We start from the raw sequence: 14,368 nt of genomic DNA, 5'->3' as shown, positions 1-14,368 counted from the left end.
AGGTGAGTCAAGATTGAAATTCGTCGCAGTCTAAGTCTACCGGTCGTAGTAGAAGTTGGTGTGTTTGCGCATTCGCCGCAGGGTCATATTCGAGGCCCGAGAAGTGGTGTTGATTCAATCGCAAGAGCTAGTGCTGTCGATACGACGGGATGCTAGGGCAACGGAGTCATCGGGTGTGTATGTATGTATGTTGTTGAGTTTGAGTCGGAGGCTGGCTTGGGGTGTTGCAGACGGATGGGAAATTTTGTGATGGAGGCACGGCAAAAGGTGCTGTACCTAGCGCGGGAGGGACTCTCCAGCGTCCAGTGTCTGGTCTGCAGGTCGTACCCCACCATCAAAAAAAGCAGCTCTGCCCCACCAGTGCGCGTACAGTGTGAAGTACGCTTTGGGGAGACTATCACGGTCCCAGTGGTGGAATGAATCATGAAAACACAGTGCGACGGTGAGCATCACTCGGTATGAGTCTTCTTGCCTGTGACTGGGCGCCTTTTGGCGTTGGGTTTGGAGAAGCACAGGAACGTAGGGAAGGTACTCTGTAGGTAGGTAGGTGCCTTGCCTTGGTGGCATTGAGTCGCGTATTAGGTAGGTACGGGGTGTTTTCCACCGACCGCCCGCCCACCTCAAGAAAACGGCACTTCTGAGTTCTCTGTGGCTGAACGAGATGAGGTAAAATAGGTACCTTACCTACCTACGTTACCTTACCTAGGTAGATACCGTAGTGAGTGGAGGTACCAAGTACGAACGCTGCAGCCTGCAGCTTCCCTTCTGCCCCGCGGCTCGCCCTAGACCGCCTTCCAACGAGTCCTCGGGTCTAATCATTCGCCGGAGCTTAAGCGATCGATCCCCCGTCGTATTCCATTTACACGGGACCGAGAGATGCGTCATGGGGTCCCTGAAGACCGGAGCTGCTCCCTGCCATGTGCAAGGCAGCTGAGTCCTTACTGGAGCCTTCTGCGCCCTCATCACAGCTGCACTCGCTTCCATGTCTGTCCTCTTTTCACACCCGACCTTTAAGGTGTTTTATTTGCCTCGATCACGGGCTGAAGCTTCGGCTCTTGTGTCTCCCCTGCTCAAGAGGAAAAAAAGAAGGTGGAACATCCCTTGCTTCCCGCCCCAAATGAAGGCTCCCTCACCTAGGTAAGGCAGCCTCCTCACCTTGCGGATCCAGGCCCGGCACACCTCCATTTGAACAACACACCTCTACTACCTTCGGTACACACAAGCACCACAAACACCTACCGCAATCTGTCCAGACAGCTGCCATACCTCTTTACCTGCTGTCGTCGTCGTTCCTGACTACTTCGCTGCTCAGCGCTGCAACCTGGTCGACCTGGCTCTTGCTCGATCCTGAAACTGGCATTCCTTGTCTTCGTCCTTCAAGCTCGAGCTTCCCCGAAACTGCTCTCCAACTCGTCCCGTTCTCCCCGCCATCCGCCCGGAACCTGGTGACGCACTTATAAGTCCTGTCTCCGGCCTCTCCCACGTTGGCGCTCATTGTTCCGCACTCACCGCTGCGTTGGAGACGAGGCCACAAAACACTCAGTCTTGTTGTCGCTGTTTCCCGCCGCTATTCGACAGCCCCCCGGAGAACCCCCGAATGGCCCTTTGCCCAGTCGCAAACGATGGCTCCCAGCGGCGCTGACCGCAAAACAGAAAAGTCCTACCTGTCGTCAGCCGTCGACTCTATTAATCCCTGGTCCGGCAGTCGGAGCTCAACGCCCACCCCAAGAGATCCTCCGCCTCAGCCTGTTCCTGCGCCAGCGGCCCGTCCAGGTGATCATAGCATCACTCACTTATATGGCCAGAGCACCAAGAGCTACCCCGCCGACTGCCCTCCGCTCAACGTCCTGTGGTATCATGCTACCGATGTAAGAGCAGTTGCTCCAAGCCTTAAACTTCTTGAAATGGCTAATCATTGTCCCAGGTGCCCAAGCGGAAGCCGCAATTCTTGAGAGACAAACCGAAACCCACCGACGATGCTAAACCTCCGCCCCAACCGAAGAAGTTTCTGCCCTTCGCCAAGGGAGATTCGAGAGCCATAGAACTCGCTTACCAGCGTCTACTGGAGGATTCCGAGAAGCGAAGAGGCGATCGATCGCAGCGCAACGTGTCTGGCGGCTCTCGACGAGGCCGTAAGACCACCGGCGATGATGGGCCGCACAGTAGCTTAGAGACGAGCCCTGAGAGCGCCCCTAAAACGCGCGTTCCGGTGAACGAGGACTACCTCTTCGATGTGGACATTGAGAAACGCGAGCTGGAGCCCGTATACTGGCTCGGGCCTGTGTATGAGGTTCGCCGCGGTACTTGGTTCTACGACGAAGGCTCGTCCTTGAGACCATGCGAGGAGAATCTAGCGTCTCAGCTTGAGGAAGGATACCTCAAGGTCAAGCCTTGGCTGTATCCCAAGCCTCGAGTTCGAAGCGACTCAAACAAGAAGGACGTCACCCCAAAAGCGTCAGTTGATAACTTGCGGGCCGTTGCAACGGCTTCTGCGGCCGCGGAGGGTAACAACAAGCCGCAACCGCCGCAGAATCAACATCAACCCTCATCTCACAGGCTATTCGGCACATGGATGAACAGTATTGCGACATACCAGGATTCCACGACAGCCTGGATAACATCCGACAGCATGCTAGGCTGGGTGACCTCGACGATGTACGAACGATTCTCCGGTGGCGGCTTCATGAGCGGTGTCAAGCTGGTGAGAGGTTACTCTGATGTCTCCAAGAACAAAAAGGAGAAACAGCCGGCTACGCCCACCGAGGCCGCTGCCCCGGCGCAGAAAGATGATAAAGACCAAAAGAAGCTGAAGCGAAGATCCGCACCACCAACCTCTAGACCGTCGCAGTCCAACGATGACTTGACGCGCGCAGAGAACGAAGAAACCAGAGAGACTAGCTTGCAGAGGCAGATCTCATCCTTGATGGAAGGGGCCGAACATCGCAACCAAGAGGAACAGGAAGAAGAGATTAGGAAGCGCGAGGAGAAGGAGATCGAAAACGACTACAACGGCCAGTTTGGCGAAACGCAAGGACGTGACATTGAGCACTTGGTGCTCGTGACTCATGGAATTGGCCAGCTTCTCGGGATCCGGTACGTGGTCGATTTGGCATTTCGGAGAAGTTACGATGACTAACGGCAACAGAATGGAGAGCGTCAACTTTGTACACGACGTGAACATCCTCCGCAAGAACCTCAAATCGGTCTACTCGAGTTCCGCAGATTTGCGGGCTTTGAACTCGGAACTGGAAGATGGGCCGAGAAACTGTCGAGTGCAGGTATTGCCTGTCTGCTGGAGACACTTGTTGGACTTTCCCAAGAAGAGAGAGAAGAAGAATGAACGGGACATTGGAGACGGCGCCTTAGACGAAGATGAATGTGAGTAAACCTCAACCAGCACCATAGAGGACACAGCTAACGAGCGTGATGCAGACCCGTCTCTAGAAGACATAACGATAGAGGGCGTTGCCTTTGCCAGGTCTTTGATTTCGGACCTTGCCCTCGACGTTCTACTGTACCAGAGCGCGTACCGCGAACAGATCGCTGAGATCGTTCTTAAAGAGTCGAATAGGATTTTCAAGCTGTTCATGGCCCGCAACCCCGAGTTCAAAGGCAAGGTGCACGTCATCGGGCATTCTCTCGGGTCTGCCATCATGTTCGATATCCTCTGCCGGCAGAAGGAAAAGGTCAAGGCCCCGGACACACCAAGGAGTGCCCTGCGCTTCTGGCAGCCGCAAGATAAGGCCGAGGGCGCCAGGGATCGCGAAGCGAATGAGCTCAAGTTTGAGTTCGACGTCGATGACCTTTACTGTCTGGGATCGCCGGTGGGCCTGTTCCAGATGCTCAAGGGCCGGTAAGTCGATTCAAGTCTCTGCCCGGCTGCGTGCTAACTCCGCAAAGGACCATATCAGCACGCCACCTTCCCCATGCACTTCCGTCGGAAAGTCCCCTAAATCCTGATTTGATGGACGATCCGTTCCTCGCAGCGGCGCCGACATCTCCATCCCAACGGGTGTCTGCAATCACAGGCTTACCATATTCCGTCTCGTCGCCAAAAGTCGCACAACTATTCAACGTGTTCCATCCTTCCGACCCGATAAGCTACAGGCTCGAGCCTCTCATATCTCCCGCCATGTCCACTCTCAAGCCCCAAGTACTGCCTTACACGAAGAAGGGCATATTCGGCAATGTGGCACAGCAAGGGTTGAGTGGTATCGGAATGAAGGTCGGCGCGAGTGTCAGCGGTCTCTGGTCCAGCTTGAGTGCGGGAATCGCCAGCAACATACTGAACAGGAGTCTCGGTCTGAGCAACGAGGACGTGGCCAAGATGAACTCGGCATCAGCGCAACCCCAAGTCTCCGCTCAAGGGGCAAACATGGCGGACAACGGTGTGATTTCTGACGCATCGAAGCTGGGGGAGAAGACGAATGAGCGCAAGAAGCAGCTGGCGGATTCGAAATCCATGATGGGCCGCACGAGCTTGAGCGGTAACGAGATGACGCTTATCGACGATGAGCTGGAGACACTCTACTCCAAGTTCCAGGAGAAGCGGGTGGACCTGGCCAAGACGAATGATGACGGCGACGCGACGGACTGGATAGAGGCGGAACGGAAGTCTCAGAAATTGCGGCGCGAGGAGATGAAAGTGCGAGCTCTCAACCGCAACGGACGTGTCGACTACAGCATCCAGGAGTAAGTGCTACGTGATGTCCATGATGCAAGTTCAGGTATGCTAACGTGGGGCAGGAGTGTGCTCGATTTCAATCCCATGAACACGATCGCATCGCACATGAGTTATTGGTCTGATGAGGACGTCAGCCACTTTATTCTGTCGCAACTTCTTTCTAACAGGTCACGGGCGAACCGGAGATAGAGTAGATTAGACATGGGCGGGTGGGTTGGCTGGTTACCTAATTAGATGAGCTCGTCACCTCACTTTGAACATGATCCATTGTGCGTGCATACTACTCGAGTGAACAGCTAAGGGTATCTTTTACATTATCACGGACTTGGCAAACTACTTATGGATGCAGAATACCGGCGTCCACGAGGGCGGCCCAGCGAGCGGGCAAGCCCTTGGCGACATCTTCGGCCGTCTGGCCAGCGTCGTTCTGGATGGCGCGGATGTCCTGAGCGTTGTCATTTGTGAGGCGAACGATTTGCAGCGCCTCGGCAGCCTGTCGCGCCGACTGGGGAAAGAGATCAGTGGGCAGGGGCGAGGCGATCCAGAGTAGCAGCCAGACGACCTCTTCCTGAGACTTCTCGACAGCAACGTGAAGAGGGCTCTTGCCACCAGCCAGGGGGTCCTGGTAGCGGATCAGCTGGCCCAGCTGAGTAATGTCGCCGTTGAGCTCCTCGTTGGCGTCCTGGAGGAGCTCCACGATGCCCTGAACATCGCCTTCTGAGCACATGAGGTGGTAGGCACGGGCGGGACGGGCCTCGGGATGGGCGTCAAGGTAGGCCTCCTCGGTGATGTTGGGCAGGATGTCCAGGCCGTCCTGCAGTCCGCCCTCGTTGACGTAGCGGGTCAAGATGGCAGCACCTGGGGTGGTGGACAGGAAGGGGTTGGTGACGGAGGGGCCCTGCTGGTTTGTTGGCAGGTATTTCTGGCAGGATGGGCAGTTGAGAGAAATGGCGATCTCTGCGGATTGGTCCAAGAGACATTGCCTGGTGCATGGTGTAAGTATGGTTAGGTCATCTCATCATGTTAGTGAGACTGGGTTGCGTACCAGTGAAAGTGGCATCCGCAGGGCAGCTCCAGATCATCGGGCACGTTCTGGGTCTCCTCGGTGCCCTGGCCCTCATCTTCACTATCAGGTTCGATGCTGATGACCAGGGGGTCTTGGCAGGCTTTGCAGACGGCAGCCATGGTTGTGATGTGTGCAAGGCGACTTGCGGTTGTGGTGGGGAGGTTTGGTGCTGCGAGAGCCAAAGTGAGGGGGCGACAAGGGGGGTGGTGGTGATATGAGCAGCAGCAGCAGCACCGTAAGTCAGAAACAGCCAGGTGAATGCGGTCTGAAGTGTGCGAATCGGGGATTGAGCCGCTTGTCCTGACACAAAAGCTTCAATGTCGCGATGAAGGCATCGAGATCAGAAAATTCGAGGTGGGGGGGGGGGAACCAGGAGCGGGGACTGTGTTACTCTGTAGAGGCACACGGCCCGGGGGTACATTGGGGGCTGTACTGCACAGTGCATCTTGAAGTACCTTAGTTGATGTCCAGTCTCGGACACCACCCTTGGCGTCGACACTAACTTTTGCCGTGGTTGTTCTGCGCATTTGGTACCTTACGTGGGCTTCCCTGTACTTGCACATGTTCCAGAACATTGCCCAGAGGGGCTAATCATCAACGGGCATCAACCCACGGCTTGGGCTGCTCTATTGGAGCCAGACGCGGGAGAAGCATGGCAGTCCGTCCGTCGTGTTGTGCTACTTTGGTTGAATACCTTGGGTAGCGGCGTAAATGTGAAGTCCAGGGATGGAGGAAGGGATGGCTTCGACCGAAGCCCAAGGAGGAGCCTGAAGGCTGCAGCCCAAGATGAGGGAGGAAGCATCGAGAAGCCAAGAATCAGTCAGAGCTGATGCCTATGATGGCGTACGTTGGTCTTTACGCAAGACCGGTACAACGGGGTGGGCTCACTATAACACTAACACGACCGTCTGTCTTGTCTGTCTGTCTGCCTTACGCAAGTCCATGTGGCTGGAGGCCGTGAGGAGGCCGCAGCGAAACAGGCTTCCCGCGTATCCTGTGCGACCGCAGCCCGGGGGGCACCCATTCGATTCGGCGGGAGGGCCGGAGACGTGCCGCGAGCTGAGGTAAGCGCCATCGAGTAGTCGCAAGATACTTCTCGTTCGCAGCGCCGGCAGTGAGAGCACATGTACCTTTCATGGCAGACGCTCGTCGACGCCTAGCCAAGACAGGAGAGGCAAGGTACCGGGCTGGAATGCTCAAGGCAGCCAATCCTCGTCCCCAGGTCAGCTAATGCCTGTATCATTACATCAATGGCCCCTCCCCGCCCCCGCCAACAAGTATTATCGTCGCTGCTGGAGGAGAGGAGGTACGAATAGAATACCTTAGTGTAAGGTAATAGTGAGTGTACAGAGTAGGTAAGGTAGGTCTCTCGGGTTCTCACACTGAGGTGCGTACTATGCAGTAGGTAGGTACGCCGTATTATTGCTGCTGCTGCTGCTGCTGCTGCTGTCTGGCCCCCGCATTGCCCTGCACCCTGCTCTGCTCCGCTCCGCCTCGCCTGGGCCCAGTGTCCATCCCATCCACTCATTACCTTTACCATTGCGATCATCCGTCATTCGGGCGCTGCCTCTGACATTTTACCTCCCCGGCCTTGCTTGATCTTTCTTGCCTTGCTGCTGCTTGTGCCTCTGCCTCTCTCCCCATTACATACATACAACCAAACACCACAACCACAACTTCAATCGCCGCCACAAGGAATCGTCGTCTCTTCCCCTCTTCACCCATTGCTGCCCGGCAATTGCAGCTCCATCTACCTGCCCACCCATCGAGCACAATCCCTCGCATTCCTCCCTCACCGTGAGGCACCTTACCTCCTCAACTGTCCTCCGCCAGCGTCCGTGCGTTCCGGAGCTTCCTGCGCATCTACCGCTCCCAGGTCCGCTTGGTCCCTGATCTCGTGGTTCGGTTTCCTCCCGCGCCGAGCGCAGTCTCTCCAACTCCAAGGCCCTTGCTGCCGTCCTGCCTAGTTCAACCTCTCCTTCTCGATCCTCGAGTTGTGCCTCCCTTCTCCTCCCGCCGCGCCTCCTTCAGACACCCGCCATCATGAACGTTCTCAAGCTCCAGAGGTGCGCATTGCAAACCCCCGCACCCCGTGATTCATCACCCAGGGGGTTGGCCATTACTGACACACATCTGTCGACAGGAAGTATCCTCAGTTCCCCCAAAACGAAATCTACGGCCTGAGCGACGCTTTCCGCAAGCTCGACATTGACGACAAGGGCTACGTTGACGAGGCTACTGCCATCAAAGCTACCCAACAGAGCGAGCGCCAGCCATACGATGTCGTCAGACAGGCCTTGAAAGAGGTTGACCTCGACTCGTCTCGCCGTGTCGAGCTCGAGGACTACGTCGCCGTACGTCGCCGTCATCCCACCCACCCCTCGTCCTTGCCCCAGCCCTCCAATTTCCCCCTCTTTGCTGACCGACCCTTCTACAGCTGATTGCCAAGCTTCGCGAGTCTTCTCCTGCCCAAAAACGCATGTCAACAGGTCCTACTGCGCCCGCTGGCATTGTCGCGCAAGCAACCGGTGGTCATGCCAAAAAGGCCAGCATTGGCAAGATTCACGTTCAGGGCTCAAACGCCAACGTCACCCACACCATCAACGAAGATGAGCGAACCGAATTCACCCGCCACATCAACGCCGTTCTGGCCGGCGACCCAGATATTGGCAACCGCCTACCTTTTCCCACTGACACCTTTGAGATGTTCGACGAGTGCAAGGATGGTCTGGTGCTCGCCAAGCTCATCAACGACAGTGTCCCTGACACCATCGACGAGCGTGTCCTGAACCGCCCCAAGAAGGCAAAGAACCTCAACGCCTTCCAAATGACGGAGAACAACAACATCGTCATTGAGTCCTCCAAGGGTATCGGTCTGTCCGTTGTCAACATTGGCAGTGGTGATATTATCGAAGGCCGAGAGCATCTGATTCTTGGTCTGATCTGGCAGATCATCCGTCGTGGCCTGCTGAGCAAGATTGACATCAAGCTTCACCCTGAGCTGTACCGCTTGCTCGAGGAGGACGAGACTTTGGAGCAGTTCCTGCGCCTTCCCCCTGAGCAGATTCTTCTGAGATGGTTCAACTACCACTTGAAGGCGGCCAACTGGCCTCGCAGGTATGTCAATTGCCCCAATTCAGGGGAGACTGTGACTGACGCATGACAGGGTCAACAACTTTTCGACCGATATCAAGGACGGCGAGAACTACACGGTGCTCTTGGCACAAATCGGCTCCGAGTACGGCGCGACGAGAGACCCTCTCCAGACACGCGATCTTTTGCAGCGAGCCGAAGAGATTCTGCAAACGGCCGACAGGATGGGTTGCCGCAAGTTCCTTACGCCAACCTCTTTGGTTGCCGGCAACCCTAAACTGAACCTGGCTTTCGTTGCCAACCTCTTCAACAATCACCCCGCGCTCGACCCCATCACCGAGGAGGAGAAGCTGGAGGTTGAGGACTTTGACGCCGAAGGTGAGAGGGAAGCTCGCGTTTTCACTCTTTGGCTCAACAGCTTGGACGTGCAGCCCGCGGTTCAGTCCTTCTTCGACGACTTGCGCGATGGCACTGTACTTCTGCAAGCGTACGACAAGGTCATCAAGGGATCTGTCAACTGGCGTCATGTCAACAAGCCTCCGGCTCACGGTGGAGAGATGTTGCGCTTCAAGGCTGTTGAGAACACCAACTACGCCATTGAGCTGGGCAAGCAGAACCGCTTCTCGCTTGTCGGCATTCAGGGTGCGGATATCACTGACGGCCAGCGCACCTTGACGCTCGGCTTGGTTTGGCAGCTGATGCGCAAGGACATCACTGTCACTCTATCCACATTGGCACAGCGTCTTGGAAAGCGTGAAATTACAGACTCGGAGATGGTCAGATGGGCCAACGACATGGCCCGCAAGGGCGGCAAATCCTCGAGCATCCGTTCCTTCAAGGACCCCGCCATCGGCACCGGTGTCTTCCTGTTGGATGTGCTCAACGGTATGAAGAGCAGCTACGTTGACTACGATCTCGTCACCCCTGGCCACACGGACGACGACGCCTACCTCAACGCCAAGCTCAGCATCAGTATCGCGAGAAAGATGGGAGCGACCATCTGGCTGGTGCCCGAGGATATTTGCCAGGTCCGCAGCCGTCTGGTGACTACTTTCATCGGTAAGTGCTTTGGCAAACGCTTGTTTTCAGCACACTTTTGCTAACCCATACCCAGGCTCCCTGATGGCCACTGCGGAGAAGCAGGGGCTGTAAACCGACTTGACGACCATTTGTTACGCGGCGTGAACGTTATGTTTTGTCAATGAGGGTAGAAAAAGGCCAAAACTTCGGCGAGGCTTTGTTGATTGCGTGTTTTGTAGTTGAATGAATCCAAGTCATCAGAATATCCCCCAAAGACTTCCCTGCCTGCCTCGTGTTCTCTCGAGAGAGTATGTAGAACTTTCTATATTCGAAATTGTACTTTGAAACTTTCTGTAATACGTCCCACGTGGTACAGTCTTGTGAGTATGGTACAAATTTTGTCTCGACATTTGTACTTGAGTCAAGTTTACAAGATCAGGTACAGGCTGCAGAGCAGACTGGGACCGGTAAAGATGCCGAACCAGAACATGATGTTGCCCAGTGTCTTGCGACCTCTCATCCAACTCGTCCTGCTGAGCTGCACAAGCTTTTTTCCCCTCCCGTCAGAATCATCTCGAGATAGATTGGTTGAAGAAGGGCAGAAGGATCCACATACCGGTAGCTGGCACATTTGCAGAAAAAGGAGGTAGCCCCTCAGCTTCTTGAACAGGCACCACATGACCAATTCGTGCACGCAGGCTGAGAGGAAGAAGGTGATGAGCGTCGCAGTGTGGCGGTTCACCTTCATGGATGAGATGGAGCTGTGGTAGACGTGGCGGAGGAGAAAGTTGTGCACCGGGCTAGCGATTGTCAGCTGGGGCTCAGGGGGTTTCGAGGGTTTGGGTCAGAGGTTACCGGTTCCAGTCACGCGCAAATTGGTCCCAGGACACTGATGGAAGTGCCTTGTCAGTTTCTGAGCGAGTCGGCTTGGGAAAAGGTCAACCTACCGCTGTTCCACCACGCGTCGTAGAAGCTCCTATCGGCGAAGTAGGTGAGCTCCGCCAGAGTGTTGAGAATCGTTTCCCAGATTAGATACCAGGCCATCTATTTTCCATTAGTCTCTGCATCAATGACAGGGGGTGTGTTCGGATGTCTGAGTGCTTACCATATATTCCATCATAAAGGGGAAGATGAGGTCGCTTAACATCCAGGGGAAGTAGCGGAATCTCTCAGCGAGGGGCATGCCCGTCTCCTTCATGGCTACAGTCTGCATCACGACGGGATCTGTCAAAGTCGTCAGTTTAGGCCTGTGTCTGAAAGTAGTGGGCGCGGGGGTTGACCAACAGATGAAAGCCTGAGACACCATGATCATGACGAGAATAATGCCAAAGGTAGCGGCCGTTTTCTCGGCGACATAGTACCAGTCGATGGAGTCAGAACGGGGGTACTCGAGCTCGTACACGACGGTCGGCAACACAATGTACTCGTAATGGTTGGCGAGGGTCAGGTTGTTCGGGTACGCCCGCGCGACGCTCGTCGCCTTGCCCCTCAGCTCGTCGGTGAGCCCGTCAATCTCCCACTTGATGATGCGCTCGAACACGCGGACCTGGTCGGCGTCGAGGGGCTCGCCGGATTCGATAGCGTGGGAGATGCGGTCGACGTCCGTCGTCTCAGAGCCACGAGTGTGGGTGACGGAGTGTCGGCGGCCTTTCATCTCGGCTGCAGACGGGGGATTGTCCAGGTGGGAAACGGATATGGTGGATGCCGACGGACTGGTCGTGGAAGGCGAGTTGATGGGGGCAACATGTTCCAGCTTTTTCAACTTCGAAAGGAGGTACTTTCGCTTCTTGTATACCGTGGAGAGGTGACCATTGTAGAAGGCGTACGAGTGCTGCTTCATGAGCATGACGATGCCGTGGAGGACGAAGAAGACGGTATGTGTCCAGGGCCAATCTCGGATGAGGGTGAGACCGACGACGCTGCCGATGAAGATCGATTGCCAAACCTATGAGAAAACCCTGTGTAAGAAAGAACATAAGGACAGCATGTTTTACGGCAGACTTACATTCTGTATGATCCAGCCAGACCGATTCCAGTCAAGATAACCGCTGAAGATGAGTCGTTGCAGAATCCAGCCTACGCCGGTGATGCCACACATGACACCGTCGGAAGCCAACAGAACGATTACATCCCGCCGGAACATGGTCTTCATAATCTCGTTCGTCCCCAACGGGTTGCCGGTGGCCCTCCAGTTGGCCGCCCCGATCTTGACGACGAACAGCGCCACGGCTAGCCAAAATAGCGTGAAGAACCCATGGAAAGGGCTATTTGCCGTCTGCTGGTTCTGCCGGTCAAAGGCAGAGAATTGGCGAGTAAACACTAGGTCGCTGAACTTCCCCGGCCGACGTGGTCGTTTCGGGTCCTTTTCCTGTTGATTTGTTGTCAATGATTGTGCCCTCAGTTCGTGCGTAGTCTATCCCTGTCAGGACAGAGTCACCAAGAGCATACCCGTTCGAGACCCCGTCTGATGACATCGCGAAGCTCTCGATCATCAGCGGACAACACATACGTCTTCAGGTCTTTTCTGTCAGCTCCTCCAGTGGACTCGTCTATGCTCGAGGCTTCAGACAAGGTCGAGCCGTCCAGAGACAACTTCCTCTCATGGTTTGATGAGTTCTTTAGAGGCGACGATGTGTTCTTGGCTGCCGGTCTGTCATGGCGACGTCTTGTGAGCTTGGGCTCGTCGTAGTCCTCCTCGCTCGTGGTCTCGGACGGGGTTGTGGAATTTGTCCTGCCTCCGTTGGCCGCCAGTAATGCGTCTCGCAATGCACGGGGTGACTCCCGTGAGGCCACCGGTCGTGCCGCCATTCTAGAATCTGAGGGTTCTCAATGCGTTCCTGCGTCTTCGCACGGGCACAGCGAGAACGATGCTATGCACAGCTCACTTGAGATGAAAAGAAGCACCAATACGATGTTTACGGTTCTGTCGGCGAAAGCTATAAGACGAGGTCGAGATGCTGAGGCACCCTGACGACGTCAACAAATGTCAGCGCCAGTGTTGTTTGTTTATAATACTTGAAACTGTCGTCAGGATGAACAGAGTGTGAGATATTGTGTGGCGTGTATACGTGCGACAACGCTTATTCCGAGGTCGATGTAACACTGCGATGCGGCGAAGTAGGGCGGCGCGATTCGGGACAGGGAAGTATATGTCACTCAGCCCGCGCGACCGGGAAGACGTACGTTTGCAAGAAGCTACCAATGACTCGGGTCGAGTACGAGATGAGTCCCAAAAAGCATCAATGGAGATGGGCCAAGTAAAGCGAATCAGAATTGAACCATAGTCGGGATGAAACGTCAAGTGGGAAGAGCAGAAATATGAGGACGATGGCGGTTTAAAAAAACGTTCAGAGCGCGGTGCAGTGAAGTGAAGGATTTACGGGTCTGCCGGGCTCATCGCGGGTCGTCCGCCTCTGACATCGATCCGAGATGATCTGAGATGGCCAGACAAAGACGTCGGCGGGTGATCAACTGCGGCCGAGGTTTCCGGGGGGGGGAAGGGGGTTTCTCGTCTTCGCGGGCGCCATAAGCCGGGAAGCGTCTGGGCATTTGAGGGAACGGAGTGTCGCGTAGTGCGAGTAATACGACAAAAGGCTGCTCCGAGGGATTGCGAGTTGCGAGATCCCGCGCATCCCGTTGGAACAGCGAGAGGACACAGGACCACGGACGGAGGCGTGGTGTACGTGGACATGGGTGTTGGGATTCAGAGGCGACTTGAGTGAGAAGAACACGTTGGATGGAGTAAGGTGTGGGCTCCATGAAGTCAGTACGAAGCGCAAATGGGCGCTGGCATAGGAGAAACGAGTGGATGAGGACGGTGTGGTGGTCGTCTCCATACAGGCAACCCCAGTTGGCAATGTTCTTAGCAGGCGAGTAGTATGTAGTATGCTCGAATGAGGTGGCTTGACGCCCTCCGACTGGACCATGTAAGAGTTTCCTTGGTCGACGTCGAATTACACGTGAAGAGACGAAAGGGAGGAAGAATGGATGGCGCAGATGGTTGAGACATGGAAGACAAGCGCGACGACCATCTCCCACATGTCTCTATCCACTCACTGCCTCGACGATTAATGTCTCGCATGCCCTGGAGACGACCCTGGAGATGCCAGACAAGAGAAGGAGAAAGTGAGTCTGGGGTGCCTGTGGGAAGCCTGGTCGCCTCAACTGTGCTAGGAGCAAAAGGTTTGGAGAGCCTCAGGGTGGCATCCAACTCGCCTCCAATGTGGTGATCGGACGATTGAAGCTCGGCAGGCGAACAAACCCTACTGCATTGGCTACCGCGTAGGTAGCAACAGGAAAGACGAAGTGTTCTCTGACATCAAGCTGTCGCATCGTGTGGCCGGAAGCGGAGAGACAGATTGCATCCGCGCTCGACCCTGGGGCCCGAATCATCCGTCGGTGCGCACCGGGCTGTCTCTGTCGAATGTCCGGCCTCGTTCGGTTGAAGGTCTGTCGGTCTGTCGGTCTGTCTATCTGCTAAACATTCGTTGGTCACGCACGTCGTG

At 55.5% G+C, this 14,368-nt stretch overlaps 4 protein-coding genes across 4 annotated transcripts; 2 read left to right on the top strand and 2 right to left on the bottom strand.

The window, feature by feature from the left end:
- Positions 1–1,622: 1,622 nt before the first annotated feature.
- On the top strand, positions 1,623–4,696 carry COL26b_009349 (uncharacterized protein; the record flags this gene model as incomplete). The annotated part of the gene is made up of 5 exons (XM_053182080.1): positions 1,623–1,868; positions 1,925–3,093; positions 3,146–3,378; positions 3,433–3,853; positions 3,901–4,696. 5 exons carry the CDS (start codon positions 1,623–1,625, stop codon positions 4,694–4,696), a joined length of 2,865 nt encoding a protein of 954 aa, XP_053033975.1.
- Positions 4,697–5,021: 325 nt separating this feature from the next.
- On the bottom strand, positions 5,022–5,869 carry COL26b_009348 (uncharacterized protein; the record flags this gene model as incomplete). The annotated part of the gene is made up of 2 exons (XM_053182079.1): positions 5,022–5,667; positions 5,730–5,869. The coding sequence occupies 2 exons, from the start codon at positions 5,867–5,869 to the stop codon at positions 5,022–5,024; spliced, it is 786 nt and encodes a 261-aa protein (XP_053033974.1).
- A 1,924-nt stretch (positions 5,870–7,793) lies between these two features.
- On the top strand, positions 7,794–9,995 carry SAC6 (fimbrin; the record flags this gene model as incomplete). The annotated part of the gene is made up of 5 exons (XM_053182078.1): positions 7,794–7,816; positions 7,894–8,104; positions 8,188–8,867; positions 8,917–9,902; positions 9,958–9,995. 5 exons carry the CDS (start codon positions 7,794–7,796, stop codon positions 9,993–9,995), a joined length of 1,938 nt encoding a protein of 645 aa, XP_053033973.1.
- Positions 9,996–10,290: 295 nt separating this feature from the next.
- On the bottom strand, positions 10,291–12,671 carry COL26b_009346 (uncharacterized protein; the record flags this gene model as incomplete). The annotated part of the gene is made up of 7 exons (XM_053182077.1): positions 10,291–10,410; positions 10,480–10,663; positions 10,807–10,907; positions 10,969–11,087; positions 11,148–11,808; positions 11,869–12,231; positions 12,312–12,671. The coding sequence occupies 7 exons, from the start codon at positions 12,669–12,671 to the stop codon at positions 10,291–10,293; spliced, it is 1,908 nt and encodes a 635-aa protein (XP_053033972.1).
- Between the last annotated feature and the right edge of the window lie 1,697 nt (positions 12,672–14,368).

This window comes from Colletotrichum chrysophilum, assembly GCF_026319265.1.
Source record: "Colletotrichum chrysophilum strain AFK26 chromosome Unknown scaffold_89, whole genome shotgun sequence".
Classification (NCBI taxonomy): domain Eukaryota; kingdom Fungi; phylum Ascomycota; class Sordariomycetes; order Glomerellales; family Glomerellaceae; genus Colletotrichum; species Colletotrichum chrysophilum.
Note: the sequence above shows the minus strand (reverse complement) of the source record. Positions and strands in the feature narration are given on the sequence as shown.